The sequence below is a fragment of the Columba livia genome, chromosome 22 (assembly GCF_036013475.1).
Source record: "Columba livia isolate bColLiv1 breed racing homer chromosome 22, bColLiv1.pat.W.v2, whole genome shotgun sequence".
Classification (NCBI taxonomy): Eukaryota; Metazoa; Chordata; class Aves; order Columbiformes; family Columbidae; genus Columba; species Columba livia.
In genome coordinates this window covers 4,906,506-4,921,773 of record NC_088623.1, presented here as the reverse complement: position 1 = coordinate 4,921,773, position 15,268 = coordinate 4,906,506, and the positions used below count along the sequence as shown (strand labels likewise).

General features: G+C 52.1%; 2 protein-coding genes across 4 annotated transcripts; one reads left to right on the top strand and one right to left on the bottom strand.

The window, feature by feature from the left end:
* Positions 1 to 590: 590 nt before the first annotated feature.
* On the bottom strand, positions 591 to 6,026 carry DCLRE1B (DNA cross-link repair 1B). Its single transcript, XM_005510458.3, has 4 exons — positions 5,818 to 6,026; positions 5,599 to 5,752; positions 5,354 to 5,533; positions 591 to 4,791 (listed from the first exon to the last, which is right to left on the bottom strand). Exons 1-4 carry the CDS (start codon positions 6,004 to 6,006, stop codon positions 3,926 to 3,928), a joined length of 1,389 nt encoding a protein of 462 aa, XP_005510515.3. The 5' UTR covers positions 6,007 to 6,026; the 3' UTR covers positions 591 to 3,925.
* A 114-nt stretch (positions 6,027 to 6,140) lies between these two features.
* On the top strand, positions 6,141 to 14,551 carry AP4B1 (adaptor related protein complex 4 subunit beta 1). Of its 3 annotated transcripts, XM_065038763.1 has the most exons (10): positions 6,141 to 6,324; positions 6,396 to 6,620; positions 7,614 to 7,744; positions 8,513 to 8,660; positions 9,332 to 9,828; positions 10,533 to 10,616; positions 11,536 to 11,639; positions 11,838 to 12,045; positions 12,335 to 12,616; positions 12,855 to 14,551. In XM_065038763.1, exons 1-10 carry the CDS (start codon positions 6,212 to 6,214, stop codon positions 13,280 to 13,282), a joined length of 2,220 nt encoding a protein of 739 aa, XP_064894835.1. In that variant the 5' UTR covers positions 6,141 to 6,211; the 3' UTR covers positions 13,283 to 14,551. The 3 variants fall into 3 exon arrangements, with proteins under 3 accessions (XP_064894835.1, XP_064894836.1, XP_064894837.1); XM_065038764.1 differs by lacking the exons at positions 6,141 to 6,324; positions 6,396 to 6,620 and adding an exon at positions 6,842 to 6,860; XM_065038765.1 differs by lacking the exons at positions 6,141 to 6,324; positions 6,396 to 6,620; positions 7,614 to 7,744; positions 8,513 to 8,660 and adding an exon at positions 8,983 to 9,243.
* Positions 14,552 to 15,268: the final 717 nt, after the last annotated feature.

Genomic DNA, 15,268 nt, shown 5'->3' with positions numbered 1-15,268 from the left:
GCGGGCTCCCTCAGCGGCGGAGCGGTGGTGGAGCGGCGGTGGAGCGGCTGCGCAGGGGCGGGCTGGGAACGGAGCGGTGGTGGAGCGGCTGCGCAGGGGCGGGCTGGGAACGGAGCGGTGGTGGAGCGGCTGCGCAGGGGCGGGCTGGGAACGGAGCGGTGGTGGAGCGGCTGCGCAGAGTTGGACACGTCCCCAGGGGATTCGGCGAGTTGTGGAATCACAGAATGGGTTTGGTTGGAAAAGCCCCTCATGGTCATGGAGTCCACCCATAACCCAGCCCTGTCCCATGTCCTGAGAACCTCATGTCCGTCTGTCCAGCCCTCCAGGGATGGTGACTCCAGCACTGCCCTGGGCAGCCTGTTCCAATGCCCCACAGCCCTTTGGGGAAGAAATTGTTCCCCAGATCCAACCTCAACCTCCCCTGGCGCAACTTGAGGCCGTTTCCTCTGCTCCTGGCGCTTGTTCCTGGGGAGCAGAGCCCGACCCCCCTGGCTCCAAGCTCCTTTCAGTCTCCAGTATCACCCACTGCAGAGCTGCACCTCTGAGGGTTTTTCATTCAGCCCCTTCCAGAGCCAAAACAATACAACAGAGACGTTTCTTGGTTTTCTTTCAAAAGCTTACAGTGCTTTACAATGTTTACAAACACTCTCAGCTTTCACAACTTCTTATTTACTCGAACAGCAGCACAACAAGCACAGACTTGTACCGTTTAACAAACATAAAGAATCAAGACTGGTAGTTTGCCTCCAGATGGAGATGATCAGTGGGAAAACATAACATGCAATAACAATTTAAAAAAGTAATAAATCAAAGTACCTTAGGGTATTTCTGCTTTGCAGAAACTTAAGTGCAACTTTTTCCATGAGAGAGTGCTGGGCAACTCTCACTGCAGCCATGATTTGGGGCACTAAATAACATTAAAATGGATATTAAGACAACAAGCTGCGCCCAGAGAAGTCTGAATGGGACCGTATTGCGCTTTTGTGTAAAATCCTACAAGTAACTTGTGCTTCATGGTTTTCTACGTGGTTTTAGAGAAGCTGGAGCCAACTAAATGGTTTCACAGTCTTGTGCTTGGACTTTGCCAGGCCAGTGTGTGGAAGGGGCTGAGGGGCAGCACCGTGAGCCAGCCCTGCCCTCCTCACACGGCAGCGCTTGATCCGGCTGGTTAAAACAGAGCTCAAGTCTTGCCAAGAGGAACTGTGCTCCTTCCCAGCTCCTCGGTAAGGCCTTGGGTGAGTTGTTTGATCCCACTGGGACTCGGTTCCCAACTGCGGAACAGAGATAAGCAGCTCAGGCGTGCTCTGCGTGTGTAGATTTGGGAAGGCTTTGGTCTGAGCACCTTTTTTTTTTTCCCCCTGCCAGGGTGACTGTAAATTTCCAAGCGTGTGGCCCTTCGATACCACCCAGTCAAGCTAATACTTGGCTACAGCTCCTCCTTGTCACCGTTGTGAGCAAAACACCGCTGTGGTAGCAGTGTTGACGGAGCCATGCACAGCAGCACGTTCAGACCCTGGTGTTCGACAATCCAGCTCTCAGCACTGCTAACACTCCCCTCAGCAACACTCTACTGCCAGTTTTCCCTATAAGGCCACATTTCGTTTTCCAGGATTTTGGGACAACGCACAAAAGTAGTATTTTAACACCAAAGAGAAGGAGGAAACAAGTGGCACTGAAATACCTCACGCACCCGCTGTGCTGAGGCAAGGGTCTCCAACATGCTCACTGTTGGTCGAGTCTCTCCTGCTTCTGTAGCCTTTTAAACACTGAGAGATTTTAGGTTTCCTTGGCTCTGCATAATGTGGATAATTTATTTCAGAAGTGGCAGGAATTATGTTTTAAGCTGTAGTAACAAAAGCCAGAAGTTCTTGTGCAGTCTTGAGTAAGTGTTTGGAAACAGGGTGCAGATCCCCAGCTTCTGAAGTCTCTGCAATTTTCACTCTTTTGTGTGATCAGCGTTGCGTCTGTAAAGAATTAACATTTACAGCTCTGTTTTGCCCAGAGGTTCGCCAGGAGGTTCTTTACTTCCTTTACTTGAATAAATAAATGATTGATAAGAATGCTTGATAAGAATAAAGGAGGAAAGGCTGGATGCCACAAAACATCAGCAGTGAAACCATCAGATCTCCGAGGTCATTTGCAACAGACCTAAATGGAGCAGTGACTCAAAGGCAGCATTCCTCCTGAGCAGGGGAGAGCAGGATGGGAACAGGGGATTTCAGGCAGCGCTTCACTCACCTGCCTGTCAAATGAGTCACTGAAATGTCAACAATATTCAAATAACAGCCTGCATCTCCAAGGCAGCCAGCAGCAGACAAAACACTACACAAGCACAGCGCAATTACTTCCCTGGCAGTCTCCCATGTTACAAAAGATGCGGGTGTCTCCACTCAGCGCTGACCTGATGGGGCTTTTGCAGTTGAGTTTTGATAAGCAAATAATCCGTACAGAAACCTCCGAGGAACAGGAGCACACAGACCAGCTGTCCATGAGCTCTAGATTCACTCCAAGAGCAAACATTTCCTTTTCTGGTTTGACACAGGGAATTCAGTCCATGGAGCTGACTCCTCTTGGAGAGACCTTGCAGGACACCACATTCAGAAGATACTCTGATATTGACCGAGATCATATGAAACACTTTCTGTTGAGGGTAACAAAAAGGAGGCTGGACAAAGGTGAAGAACAGGCTGGTTTGTAGCTCCAGAAAAGCACTTAGTGACCATTTCTGCTCTGGTGTTGCTGCCCTGACCCCACAGAGAGACAATCTGTAGTGTTGCTAATGCAGTTTGGCACAGAAAACCACAGCGTTTCCAGGCTCCACGGTGGCTGCTGATCACACCAGCGACGCTTCCTGACTGCACCGGGCTCTGGCTCCCTGCAGTTGAGCGGGAAAGTGCTTGACCTGTAACCAACAGAGCCAGTTTTGCTGTTCAGCCACAGTACTCCTGCCAAACAGTGCTGCTAACACTGAGAACCTTCCACCACAGAGCAGATGTTTCACCATCTTCCCCATTTGCTGTTATGTGACCAGAAGAGGCAACGTGGACGGGAGGGCAGTGGATGGGAAGGCAGTGGCCCCAGCACAACTGGCTGTTCCCAGAAGCGCTCTGCAATCAAGCAGAATTCCAATGTGCAGACTTGAGTGCAGAGACTGCAGAGGATCCTAGGAACCCATTTCAGAAAGTCCAGAACTCAAGAAACCAGACAATTCGTATTTTTTCCAGCCAATAACCTGAAAAAGCATTGACAGTTAACATTAGGTGCTTTCAGGAGAGCAGAACAGCATCCAGCTGCAGGTGGCTGGATACAAAAGCAGCGCTGCCTGGAGATATTTGTAGATTAATAGATAAAAAAATAGATCAATAGATTTAGAGGCACTTTGTTTTCTAGATTTCATTAAGCGCCATTTAAAAATATAACAGTATGTAATATTTGTAACACATCTTGGAATGAACCACACATTGTCAATGAGGCATTTCAGACATAGAAAGAAGAATCTTTGGGGCTCTCAGATTTTGTCCTGCCTGCTCCTTTCTCACATTCCAACCCCATCAATGACCTCAGCTGCAGGCAGCTCACGCCCTCTGCAGCTCGCCTTGAATCTGTGTCACAAAAGACAGGTAAGTCACTGCAAAAAGTGCGTACCAGGCACACGAGCAGTGGGACCACAGTGCCCGAGTGTGGCGTGGACACCCAACAGATGTAAACAGAGATATAAAAATAAATAAAGAATAATTTAAAAAGTCTAATGCCTACAAACTAGTTCTAGTTTCCTTCTTATCCTCTAAAAAGAGGTAGAGAAAGCAGAGCCCTGCATCTAAGCTCCTCTCTCCTGATGGGAAACTAGAGTAGAGAGATGCAGCAGCAGAACCTCCAGAATCGCTGCTATCAACCTCATTGGCACTGGCAAGTGTCTCACAATTTTTTAGGATGTTTCCCCCTTCCTAAAGAAATCTTCGACCAGCTTGTCAAATTTCTGTGAGGAGTTCTGCTTTAGGACATTTAAGGGAGTGAGTAAATACTGCTCTGCAAATCCAGTTGGAAAGTGCTCATCAGGAGCAGGCGCTTGGCTAACAGCACTCGCTGCTCCTGGCTGTTCTCCACTCAGCGCTTCCTGCCCTTTCTCCTTGTCCGTGTGACAACAAGTGTGACCTTCTTTTGAGCAGAAAGCCGACTCGCAGCAGTTCTGCTGAGGAACCCTAACACCGGTGAGCTCTTCAGAATTCTCAGTGGATTCCTCTGGGGACTCATAAACAACTCCTCGGGGCACAGAATGGTGGGCAGCTCTTCTCAAGAGATGTAGGGGTTCCAGCGCCTTCCTTTTGTTCTCCTGCTGCACAGACTCTTGCACAGGCTTTGGGATTTGGAAGTCAGGAAGCGCCTGGGGGGCAGAACTGAGGTATTTCTGAAAGTAAGTCTGGCACGTGCCACCCTTCACAATTGGGATTACCGAGCAAGGTTTCAGCCACTTCACAAACTCGCACAGCTCCAGAAAGGATGAGTGATCAGAGTACGGAATGGTGTGGATTTTGGGGTGGGTGACCTTCACAGGCCTGCCGGTCGGGAGGATGGCAATGGTGGGGTGCAGCGTGTTCCAGGTGACGAGGGTATCCCAGCGGATCTCGGCAACGTCCACAGCACGGATCCAGCCGGCTCCCTCCTCGCTGGTGAACACGTCGGGCAGCTCCAGCAGCCGCATCTGCTCCAGGCGCCAGGGACTCACCACCACCCAGGTACTGAACTCCATGGCCAGGTCCACCAGCAGCGTCTCCTTCCCCAGGCTGTAAACACCTGCAAGGAGAACCACGAGTCAGGGATGGGGCAGGGCCTTCATCATCAGAACATCGAGGTACTAGAGAGAGTGCAGGGGAGGTGACAAAGCTGGTCAAGGGCTTGGAGCACAAGTGTGATGAGGAGTGGTTGAGGAAACTGGGGCTGTTTAGCCTGGAGAACAGGAGCCGAGGGCAGAGCTTATTGCTCTCTGCAACTGTCTGAAAGGAGGTTGGAGCGTGGAGAGTGTTGGTCTCTTCTCCCAAGTAGCAAGTGAAAGGACAAGAGAAAATAGCCTCAGGTTGTACCAGGGGAAGTTGAGGTTGGACATTAGGAAAAAATTCTACCTGAAAACGGCATTAGAACAGGCTGCCCAGGGCAGTGGTGGAGCCTCCATCCGTGGAAGGGTTTAAAAGGTGTTTAGATGAGGTTCGTAGGGACATGGTTTAGTGCTAGAGTTAGGTTATGGTTGGACTCGATGATCCTGAGGGTCTCTTTCACCTGGAATGGTTCTGTGTTTCTAGGGGGCACACGGAACCGAGAGGCCTCGCCAAGGGGAAGGCGAGCGCGGCGCGGCACTCACCGATGACGACGTGGTGCTGCGGGTGCGTGCGGATGAGGTGCGCGGCCTGGCGTGTGGCGAGCTGCCGCGAGGGCAGGGCCTGCTCCGGGTGGCAGTGCGTGTTGTCCAGGTAGAGCCGGTCGATGTGGCGGCCCCGCAGCGCCGGCTCGCCCTGCATGCTGCTGCTGTAGCGGAAATCCCCTGCAAGGACAGAGCCGTCAGGGCGGGGCGGGGGCCGCGGCGGGGGTGCAAGGGCTGCCCTGTACCTGTGTAGAGGATAGTGCCGAACGCGCCCTCAAAGAGGAACATGACGGAGCCGGGGCAGTGGTTGGAGTCGAGCAGCGTCACTGTCACGGTCACCTCCTCGCCCAGCACGTGGCTCTGTCCCACCTCCAGCGGCCGGATCCAGCACATGGGCACCTGTGGGGGCCGGGCGGTGAGGGCCAGGTGGCGAGAACCGGGCGGTGGGGACCGGGCACACGTACCTGTAGCCGGCGGTGCAGAAGGCGGGCGGTGAGCGGCGAGCAGTACAGCGGGCGGCACCAGGTGCTGGTCAGCCCCACCGTGTGGTCCGAGTGCATGTGCGACAGGAAGAACAGGCGGGCACTGCCCGCCTTCCGCACGCTCCAGAAGTCCACGGCGATGGGCGTCCCGGGGATCACCGTCCCGTTCATGGCGCCCGCGGGCCGGGGGCGGCAGCTCCCGCGCCCGCCGCTTCCCGCCGAATTTGGCGGGCGGTGCCGCGCAAGCGCAGAGACCGGGCGGGGCCGACGCGTCACGTTAGGGGCGTGGCTGCGTGCGCGGGGCGGGTCCGCGCAGGCGCGGTGGGGCCGGGGGCTGCGGGGCGATAGCGGAGCGGTGCTCGGTGCGGGTCCGGCCATGCCGTACCTGGGCGGCGAGGACGCGGTGCGGGAGCTCCGCCGGGCCCTGGCCAACCCGCATGTGCAGGCGGATCCGCTGCGGTACCGCGCCGCCGTGCTGCGCGTCATCCGGTACGGCGGGAACACCGTGAGCGGTGGGGGCGGCGGCGGCCGGGCCGCGCTGAGCGCTCTCTCTCCCGCAGGTACATGGCGCAGGGCGCGGACGTGTCGGCGCTGTTCCCGGAGATGGTGAAGGCCAGCGCGGCGGCCGACGTGGTGCAGAAGAAGCTGGTGTCGCTGTACGTGCGGGCGCAGGCCCCGCGGCAGCCCCAGCTGGCGCTCCTGGCCGTCAACACCCTGCGCAAGGACTGCGCGCACCCCAGCCCCGCCGTGCGCGGGCTCGCCCTGCGCAGCATGTGCGGCCTCAGGTGCGACGGGGGTCGGGGTGTCCGCCCGCTCACCCGCGGGGTGTAGGAAACAATTACCTTGCGGATACAATAGGCACAGGCAGGAACTCTCAGCAAAGTGTATATTTTGTATTTAGAGCCATGAAGATGATGGAGCGGCGCATCTTCCTTATGAGGAAAGGCTGAGGGAGCCGGGGCTCTTTAGCTTGGAAAAGAGGAGACTGAGGGGTGAACTCATTTACATTTATAAATATATGAAGGGTGAGTGTCAGGAGGATGGAGCCAGGCTCTTCTTGGTGACAACCAGTGATAGGACATGGGGCAGTGGGTACAAACTGGAACACAGGAGGTTCCACTTGAATTTGAGAAGAAACTTGTTCCTGGTGAGGGTGGCAGAGCCTGGCCCAGGCTGCCCAGGGAGGTTGTGGAGTCTCCTTCTGTGCAGACATTCCAACCCGCCTGGACACCTTCCTGTGTAACCTCATCTGGGTGTTCCTGCTCCATGGGGGGATTGCACTGGATGAGCTTTCCAGGTCCCTTCAACCCCTGACATCCTGGGATTTTAATAACAATTTTGCAAGATCGGGTGTTCTCCCTAAAGGTAGGCACGCATCGTAGGGCAAAGAGCCCCTGCTTATATCCCCCCAAATCCTGGCCGCAGTTTTCTTCCCCAGTTCCCTACTGGTTGGTACTTCAGGGTTTACAGACTACCCGCCACCTGCCTCAGTTTACATATTTTGTTCATCTAATTCTAACAGTACACTTCCCCTTATCGATCTATTTAAGATATATGTTTCTAGCCCTTTGGCTACCCTTCCCCCTAGATTAACTTGTAAATACAGGTATCAGCATCCATTCCAGGATTAGTTTGAAAAGACTTTGTTTTATATTAAGGATTCATAGTCTGATGTCTCTTGGTCCTTCCCCCCAGCTGGGGTCAGGCTCCAGGTCCTCAGTTTTGTAAAAACAACATTCCTTCATTAACCGTTCCTTCATTAATCATCCCTTCCGCAGGATGCCGGGCATCCAGGAGTACCTGCAGCAGCCGCTCCTCAACGGGCTGCGGGACAAGGCGTCGTACGTGCGGAGAGTGGCCGTGCTGGGCTGCGCCAAGATGGTGAAGCTGCAGGGGGACGGCGAAGTGGGTGAGGGGGCGTTGGGCCGGGCCCCCCAGAGGAGCGGGGAGCTTGGGGGAGTTGGGGGCACGCGGCTGCTGAAAACGCGTATTCCCACCCATGGTTTGGGCTGGGTTTGCTGTGCTGCCCCTGCGTTGTCATGGCTGCAAGATGGAAAGAGGGAGGAAAGTGACAGGAATGGCAAGATGTGCTGCGGAGGGTCAGTTGGACATGAGGAGAAGGTTCTTCACCCAGAGGGTGCTGGATGCTGGAACAGGCTCCCCAGGGAGGTGTCACGGCCCCAAGCCTGACAGTGTTCAAGAGGCTGAACAATGTCCTCAGACACACGGTGTGACCTGTGGGGTGTCCTGTGCAGGGACAGGAGTTGGACTTGATGACCCTTATGGGTCCCTTCGAACTCAGGACATTCCTCGATCCTATGGAAAGGAAGATGAGCTATAGGTGTGTATTGAATCATTAATGAAACACCAGGCGCTGTGAGGTTCCGCGTCAGAGTGTCCGTTTCCATCTCAAGGGAGTAATTTAGGGTTCTGCCACAGTTTTGTACCCACTTTTACAGGGCCTCCCGCAACACCCACCCATTTCCACAGCCCCGCTCACATCCACAGACCTTCAGGGAAAGTTGTGCCAAGGGCAGGTGTTACTGTAGAGCTGGAGGTGGTGTTGGCAGCTTCTCCCGGTTCAAGTGATCTTTCGTTAGTGATAAATGCCCGTAGGCAGTGATTAAATTCCAGTGTGTCAATAGAATTTGGTACAGAGACCTCGGCTTCTTTACAGATGGTGCATTGGTGAATGAGCTCTACAGTTTGCTTCGTGATCAGGATCCCATCGTAGTCGTCAATTGTCTGAGGGCTTTAGAAGAGATCTTGAAGAAGGAGGGAGGAGTTGTCATCAACAAGCCCATTGCTCATCATCTCCTCAACAGGTTTGTTTTCTTTGATATCAAGACGGTGCCAGAAGCTTCATTCTTGTTCTTGTGTTTTGCATGGTGGCAAAGCAGGTATTTCTGGGCTGCTCTCAGAACTCGAAGGGAAGAGTCAGTCACCCAAAGATGGAGCTGGCCATCCTGAGAGAAACCAAATTACTTTTATGCTAAGATCTGAAGAGAAATCTGAGGTTCCTTGCGTTTCTAGGGAGTCTGTGCTTCAGCCGGTGGTTTGTTTTGGAATTGTAAGTTAATGTGATTGTTTTATTTTTGGTGACAGTATACATTGTATATTTGTGGGACAGGTATGTTCTAGTGTACCTCTCCCAGTCTGTTGAAAGATGTATAACTTATCCATTGCTTGAAGAAATTAACTTTTCTGCAGATGATTGTACATGATCTGGCAAAAGAGCAGTATTACTCTGCCCAGGGTTCTTGTCAGTGTTGCTGTCTGGCTTAGAGCACCAGCAAAAGCGCACGTGGCCGATACTGAGTTAAACCGATGTGCGTAAACCGGTCAGTTCTCTTGAGATAAAACTGTGATGTCTACGTCTGAAGCACGGCATGTGGTTTGGAACAGGTGGTAAGAAACCCTGGGGCTAAGCGCTCTGCTCAGTGCGGGTCTTCGTGCACTTCTTGGCTCCTGCAAACTGTGTTTATTCTCCTGGCAGGATGGCTGATCTGGATCAGTGGGGCCAAAGCGAGGTGTTGACCTTCCTGCTGCGTTACAGACCCCGCAGCGAGGAGGAGCTCTTCGACATCCTCAATTTACTGGATGACTATCTCAAAAGCAGCAGCAGCAGCGTCGTGATGGCAGCCACCAAGCTTTTCCTGGTGCTGGCCAGGGAGTACCCAGATGTGCAGACAGATGTTTTGGTGAGGGTGAAGGGGCCGCTGCTGTCTGCCTGCACTTCTGAGAGCAGAGAGCTCTGCTTCACTGCCCTGTGCCACGTGCGACAGATCCTCCATAGCCTCCCCGGCCATTTTAGCAGCCACTACAAAAAGTTCTTCTGTTTGTATTCCGAGCCCCACTACATCAAATGCCAGAAGATGGAGGTGTTGTGTGAGCTGGTGAATGATGAAAACGTTCAGCAAGTGCTGGAGGAGCTGAAGGGCTATTGCACGGACGTGTCGGAGGAGCTTGCCCAAGGGGCGATCTTCGCCATAGGTAAGAGTGGGAGCAGCTGCAGCCCCAGACCTTTAATAGGGTCTTTGCTGAAGGACAAACACCAATTCATTGATCTGTGTGAGCCCATTTCTAAACCACGGTTGTTCCGATTCTTTCAGAAATCCTTGTACTGAACTGTTTCGTGTTTGTGCATAATGTCACTGCACCTCGTTCAAATGACTTTGCTCTAATGAGATGCTCTAAAGAAATTTGTGTCGTTTCATCTTACTAACGAGCCTTTGCAGCATTAAATGAAACTGTGTAGTGGGTGGAGGAGCTGCTCCAATAGCATCTGAGCTGCTCCAATAGCTGCTTGTTCTCTGAGTTCTGAGCTGCTCCAATAGGTGCTTGTTCTCTGAGTTCTGGTGGGGACAGAGTTAAGGTGATTTGGGGCACTTTAGTTTTGTAAGCTTTAAAATAAGAGTTTCTGTAGTATTCATAAGGAGAAAGCCAGGCATGCCGAAAGGCCTTTCTTATGTGTTACATTCAAGAAAAATTCAGCCTTTTGAGGCTTGGCTTCAGAGAAAGGACCATATCCCTTCTGTGTGGAACAAGCTCATTTGGCTACACTTTCAGAAATCATAGTAAAAAAGGAAAAGACAAAGACCTTTTCTAGGAAGCAAGTTTGTGATGAATAGTTGGGTTTGTGGTTCCTATTTCACCCGATAAAAGGTTGACTTGTACGTGGTTTGGTGTCTCTGCAGGCAACATTGCCAGGACGTACACTGAACAGTGCGTGGGGATCCTGACAGAGCTCCTGGGGCTGCAGCAGGAACATATCACTTCAGGTAACCCGCCACACGTTGTTTGCCTGGTTTACGCTTTCAGAAAGTGGCTTTGCTGGAGCTTCTGATCCCAAACTCCAGGCTCTGAAAGGCACTTGGCATTTAATTTAATCGGCATCTTCCTGGTGGAGTGGGGGCAGGAGTGTGACTGGACATTGTAGTTTTTCCTTCCTTAAGCTGCTCTTTGTGGTGAAGGGCGAGACGGTCATAGCTGCGTTCATGGTTTGATGTGGAAGCTCCTGTTTGGCTGCCGCCTGCTGACTTAGAGAGGGAGGGACTCTGCAGAGACAAGTTAGTGACCAAGATGATTGACAGATCTTTTAAATCTTTCTGTTCCTCATATAATAGTCCGATCAGTTGTACCCAGGCTTCTCTTTTCCTTCTGCTGCCCTCAGGCCTAACTTCAGACCATTGCCGTTTCTGCCTTCTCTTTTAAATAGTCTTGCTTTCAGTTTTGAAAATCACACGCTTGCACTCAGCAGTTCAGTTAGGTCTTTAGAGCTGCTGGTGTTTCTGTAAGTGGGCAGCAGAGCCTTTAAAACTTTGACCTAAAGTTCATGAGACTTGTTTTGAATGGGTGTTAGTTTTAATTTGTCATTCTAACCTTGTGCGTCTGAAGCATCGTGAGTCAGTGTCTTTTTAAAGGCTGGGGAAGGTCCAGAAGAAAGGTCACTCTCCAGCAGCCAGAGGAACAATCTGAAGTTTCAGTGCTTTATTTTAGACTTGATGCAGCTTTGCCCTGACAAACACAGTGTTATGAGACTTTGAGGAAGGGTATCTCGAATCATGGTCACATGTGAGGCACTTACCTCCTCAGCTAAGACTTGTGAAGTCTCTTGAGTGGAGTTTTTTGGTTTCATTATTTATTTTCCTAATGGTTTTATAACTCTTAGCGAATGCTGAGCTGTTTGTTTCGTTGCAGCCGTGGTCCAGGCGTTTCGGGACCTGGTTTGGCTGTGTCCCCAGTGCACGGATGCTGTTTGTCGGGCGCTGCCGGGCTGCGAGGACTCCATCCAGGACAACGAGGTGAGGCAGCTCTGCCTGGGGCTGGCAGCTCTTGGGGATGGGTGAACAATGACTCTTTGGCTTTGCTTTGGCTCACGGTGGGCAGGCGAGAACCAGAAATCTTCACAAGACTGGTTCCCTCATATCTGTTTCACATCAGCATTGTTTTTCCTTGTTATCAACCAGTTTGCTATTTTCTTTTGCCTGTGGTTCCGTCAGGGCAAGCAAGCGCTGATCTGGCTCCTGGGCACGCATGGTGAGAAAGTACCGAACGCCCCGTATGTTTTAGAGGACTTTGTGGAGAACGTGAAATCGGAGACGTTCCCAGGAGTGAAGATGGAGCTTCTGACGGCGTTGGTGCGACTTTTTCTGTCTCGTCCCGCGGAGTGCCAGGACATGCTGGGGAGACTGCTCTACTACTGCATCGGTGGGTTCCCTTTGTTCACTAAAGGGACAGCCCAGGCTTTTTGGAACCTGGTTTGGCTGTGTCCTCAGCGTTTGGGTGCCATGTGTCAGCGTCCTGGCTGCCAGGACACCATCCAGGGTGGCCAGGTGAGGTGCCTTCATGCCTTGGGCTGCTGCTTGGCCCCAGCTGTTTGGTTGGCGAGTGTAACAGGCTGACGCTGTATCCCTGGGAATCTGCTTTGGGTAATTTAGTACTTTGGGGAAATCTGGATGATAGCATTCTCCATAAACTATGTCCTTGTAATTCCCAGAGGAGGAGATGGATATGGCAGTACGAGACCGGGGATTGTTCTACTATCGCCTTTTGCAGTCCGGTGTGGAAGAAGTGAAGCGGGTCCTGTGTAGCCCCAAGTCTGACCCCTCTCTGGGGCTCCTGGAACACCAGACCGAGCAACCCGTGAATACGTGGGCTTCAGAGTTTAATACTCTGGCACCAGTTTATGGCAGAGAACGCTGGGCACTCATCACTGCTCACCAGCCAGCAGAACCCTCGTACGCTTCTCCTTGTACGACCTCCAGGAACAGAGACACAGGTAACCCACCTCACTTTCATCTGGGATCCGTTCTCTCCTTGTCTGTAGATATTCACACGTGGGTTTCTTCGGAAGAAGATCACAGTGCTTTGAGAATGCTGTCTTTATGTTCTTTTGATCGCTGCTGAAGGCGCTGTGATTCCAGCCCTCTTCAGCTGGCGGTCCATAAAACGTTCTTTGTGAAACCAGGAGCTGCACCTTACGTGCTGCATCTCACACGTTTGTGGTTTCATTTCAGAGTCGCTTATTTCCGAAGGGAACAAAGAAGTCCTCAAGGTTCACCCCGATTCAAGCAGCCTGACCTTAATTCCTGACGTTTACCTGCCTGCAGAACAGTTTGAGAAGACCTGGCTCAGCCTGGACGTGAGCTGCCGCCTCTCCCTGCCCTGGCGCGGGACTGTTCACCCGGATGCCGTACAGACAGCTCTGCACGTTGTCCACATCCAGACTATCGCCATGAGCAAAGCTGGCGCCCAGCCCTGGAAAGCTTATCTCAGTGCTCAGGATGACACAGGTTGCCTCTTCCTAACAGAGCTGGTGCTCGAGGCAGCGGATTCGGAGATGCAGGTTTTGGTGAAGCAGAGCGAGGTGAAGCCGGAGGCGCTGCAGACCTTTATTTCGGTGCTAAGGACCGTCATGGGTACAGTTGCTGGACTGGAGTCCTGATAGTTTCCTGCTCCCAGTAGGAATCTTGCTCAAGGCACAGGAAAAGTTTCTTTTCCTGGCTTCACTTGCCATACTTGATGCTGGTTTTGTACTTTTAAGCTGTGGGAGCGTTAGGAAAGGACAAGGTAATGCAGTCGTGAGGCCGCTGCTTCTGGTGTGAGTCGCAGAAGTGGTGGCACCTGTGGGGATTGTCACAGGACACTGATGTGACCAGTAATACGCAGAATTCAGGGTTGTGTTTTGGAGAGGGTTTTTTCATGAGAATTGTAAATAATTCAAAAAACAGTTCGGAGACCCCAGGACGCTGCTGCTTGTCTCACGTTCAGAGGAGCAGTGCAGTGAAGAGAGAGGTACTTAGCTCTTGGCTCCCCTTACATGTCTGACATGGATTTTTTGGTGGAGGGAGCTCTGTAGTGTCAGAGAAGGGCGGACAGGGTACATGATGCTCACTACAAACACTAGGTTTCTTTTTTAAGGGAAATAAGTCTATTTTCGAGGTGAAATTTGTTATTAGAATCATGATTTGCCCTCTCTGAAATTCCGCCCTCAGGCTGCTGTATGAAAACAAGGAGCATACAGGGTGGGAACAGCGTGTTAGTGTGAGTTGTACCTGCGTCACCGGCCGTGTCCCTGAGCTGTCAGTCCCTGGTACCCGCACCAACAATGGAAGAATTGCTGTTTAGATAATTCATCTGTACAGAATATCACATTTTTGCTGACACTGATTTTTCCCATTTGTTACGTTGTGACTCAAGGGGGTGTTCAAAGGTTTGTTTGCTGCGTGGTACTCATTTCTGCTCAGTACTGTCATCCTGTCCCCACCGTACGGCACACGAGCAGTGCTACGGCACTAAATATTTATGGTTTTTGACATTATACCCTGGTCAGCCTCAGGATATTTTTTGAAGAGCATGTGGACAGTGTTCCATGTGCTCCATTGAGAGTTATGGAGGGTCAACTTTGTCCAGTGTCATGAGAAGTGTCCTTGTCACAGCCATGTTTTCCACAGTGGCAAAACCCTGAAGACAGCTCCTGGCTTTGGGTTGAGGTACGTATGTTACTATAACAGGGCTTTATGGCACTCCTAAGGAGTAGCTTTGTTATCCCTAGTCTATAAGATTTCTTGTAATTTTTAATTTCTTTTAATGACTGTATTGCACCTTTACATTGCCATATGCCTTCTGTGCACTTCACCCAAACACTGCTGTCACTGCTAAACAACAGGTTTAGATTTTATTTCTGATTTTCCTAATAAAAATGTGAATAATTCTGGCAGTTTTCTGGAGCACTTGTTCAGTTCTCAAGCCAAAATAATGAATTACGGGCCATACAAAAAGCGTCGCTCTGCTCACACAACTTTACGGACCCCACTTGGTGCCTTTTACCAGGGGAAGGGATGAAATCAAAATATTTTATGGTTCGTGTGGAAAACAGGTAAAGATTTCAGTGTGAAGGGGAGGTGTGGGGTTTGTGTGCTGCTTTAGGGACTCTTCTAGAGCACATTGAGTCTGAACCTTCCCCCAGCTGCCCCGGGTGGGGGTGCTCAGCCCCGGGTGGGGGTGCTCAGCCCCGGGTAGGGGTGCTCAGCCCCGGGTGGGGGTGCTCAGCCCCGGGTGGGGGTGCTCAGCCCCAGGTGGGGGTGCTCAGCCCCGGGTGGGGATGCTCAGCCCCGGGTAGGGGTGCTCAGCCCCGGGTAGGGATGCTCAGCCCCGGGTGGGGGTGCTCAGCCCCGTTCCCCTGCTCACCCCTCAGGACTGTGCTGCTGGGGACGGTACTTAAAGAGGTCGAGATGCTGGGGTGCATGGCTGTGGTCTCCAATATCTGAGCATCTCCATGGCACAACGCTTGGATACATCCAGGCACCCAGCGGCCGAGGGACCGGGTAGTGCCGCTCCTGCCACGATCATAGAATTATAGAACGGTTTGGGTTGGAAGAGACCATCAAACCCCATCTAGTCCAACCTCCCTGCCATGTGCAGGGACATC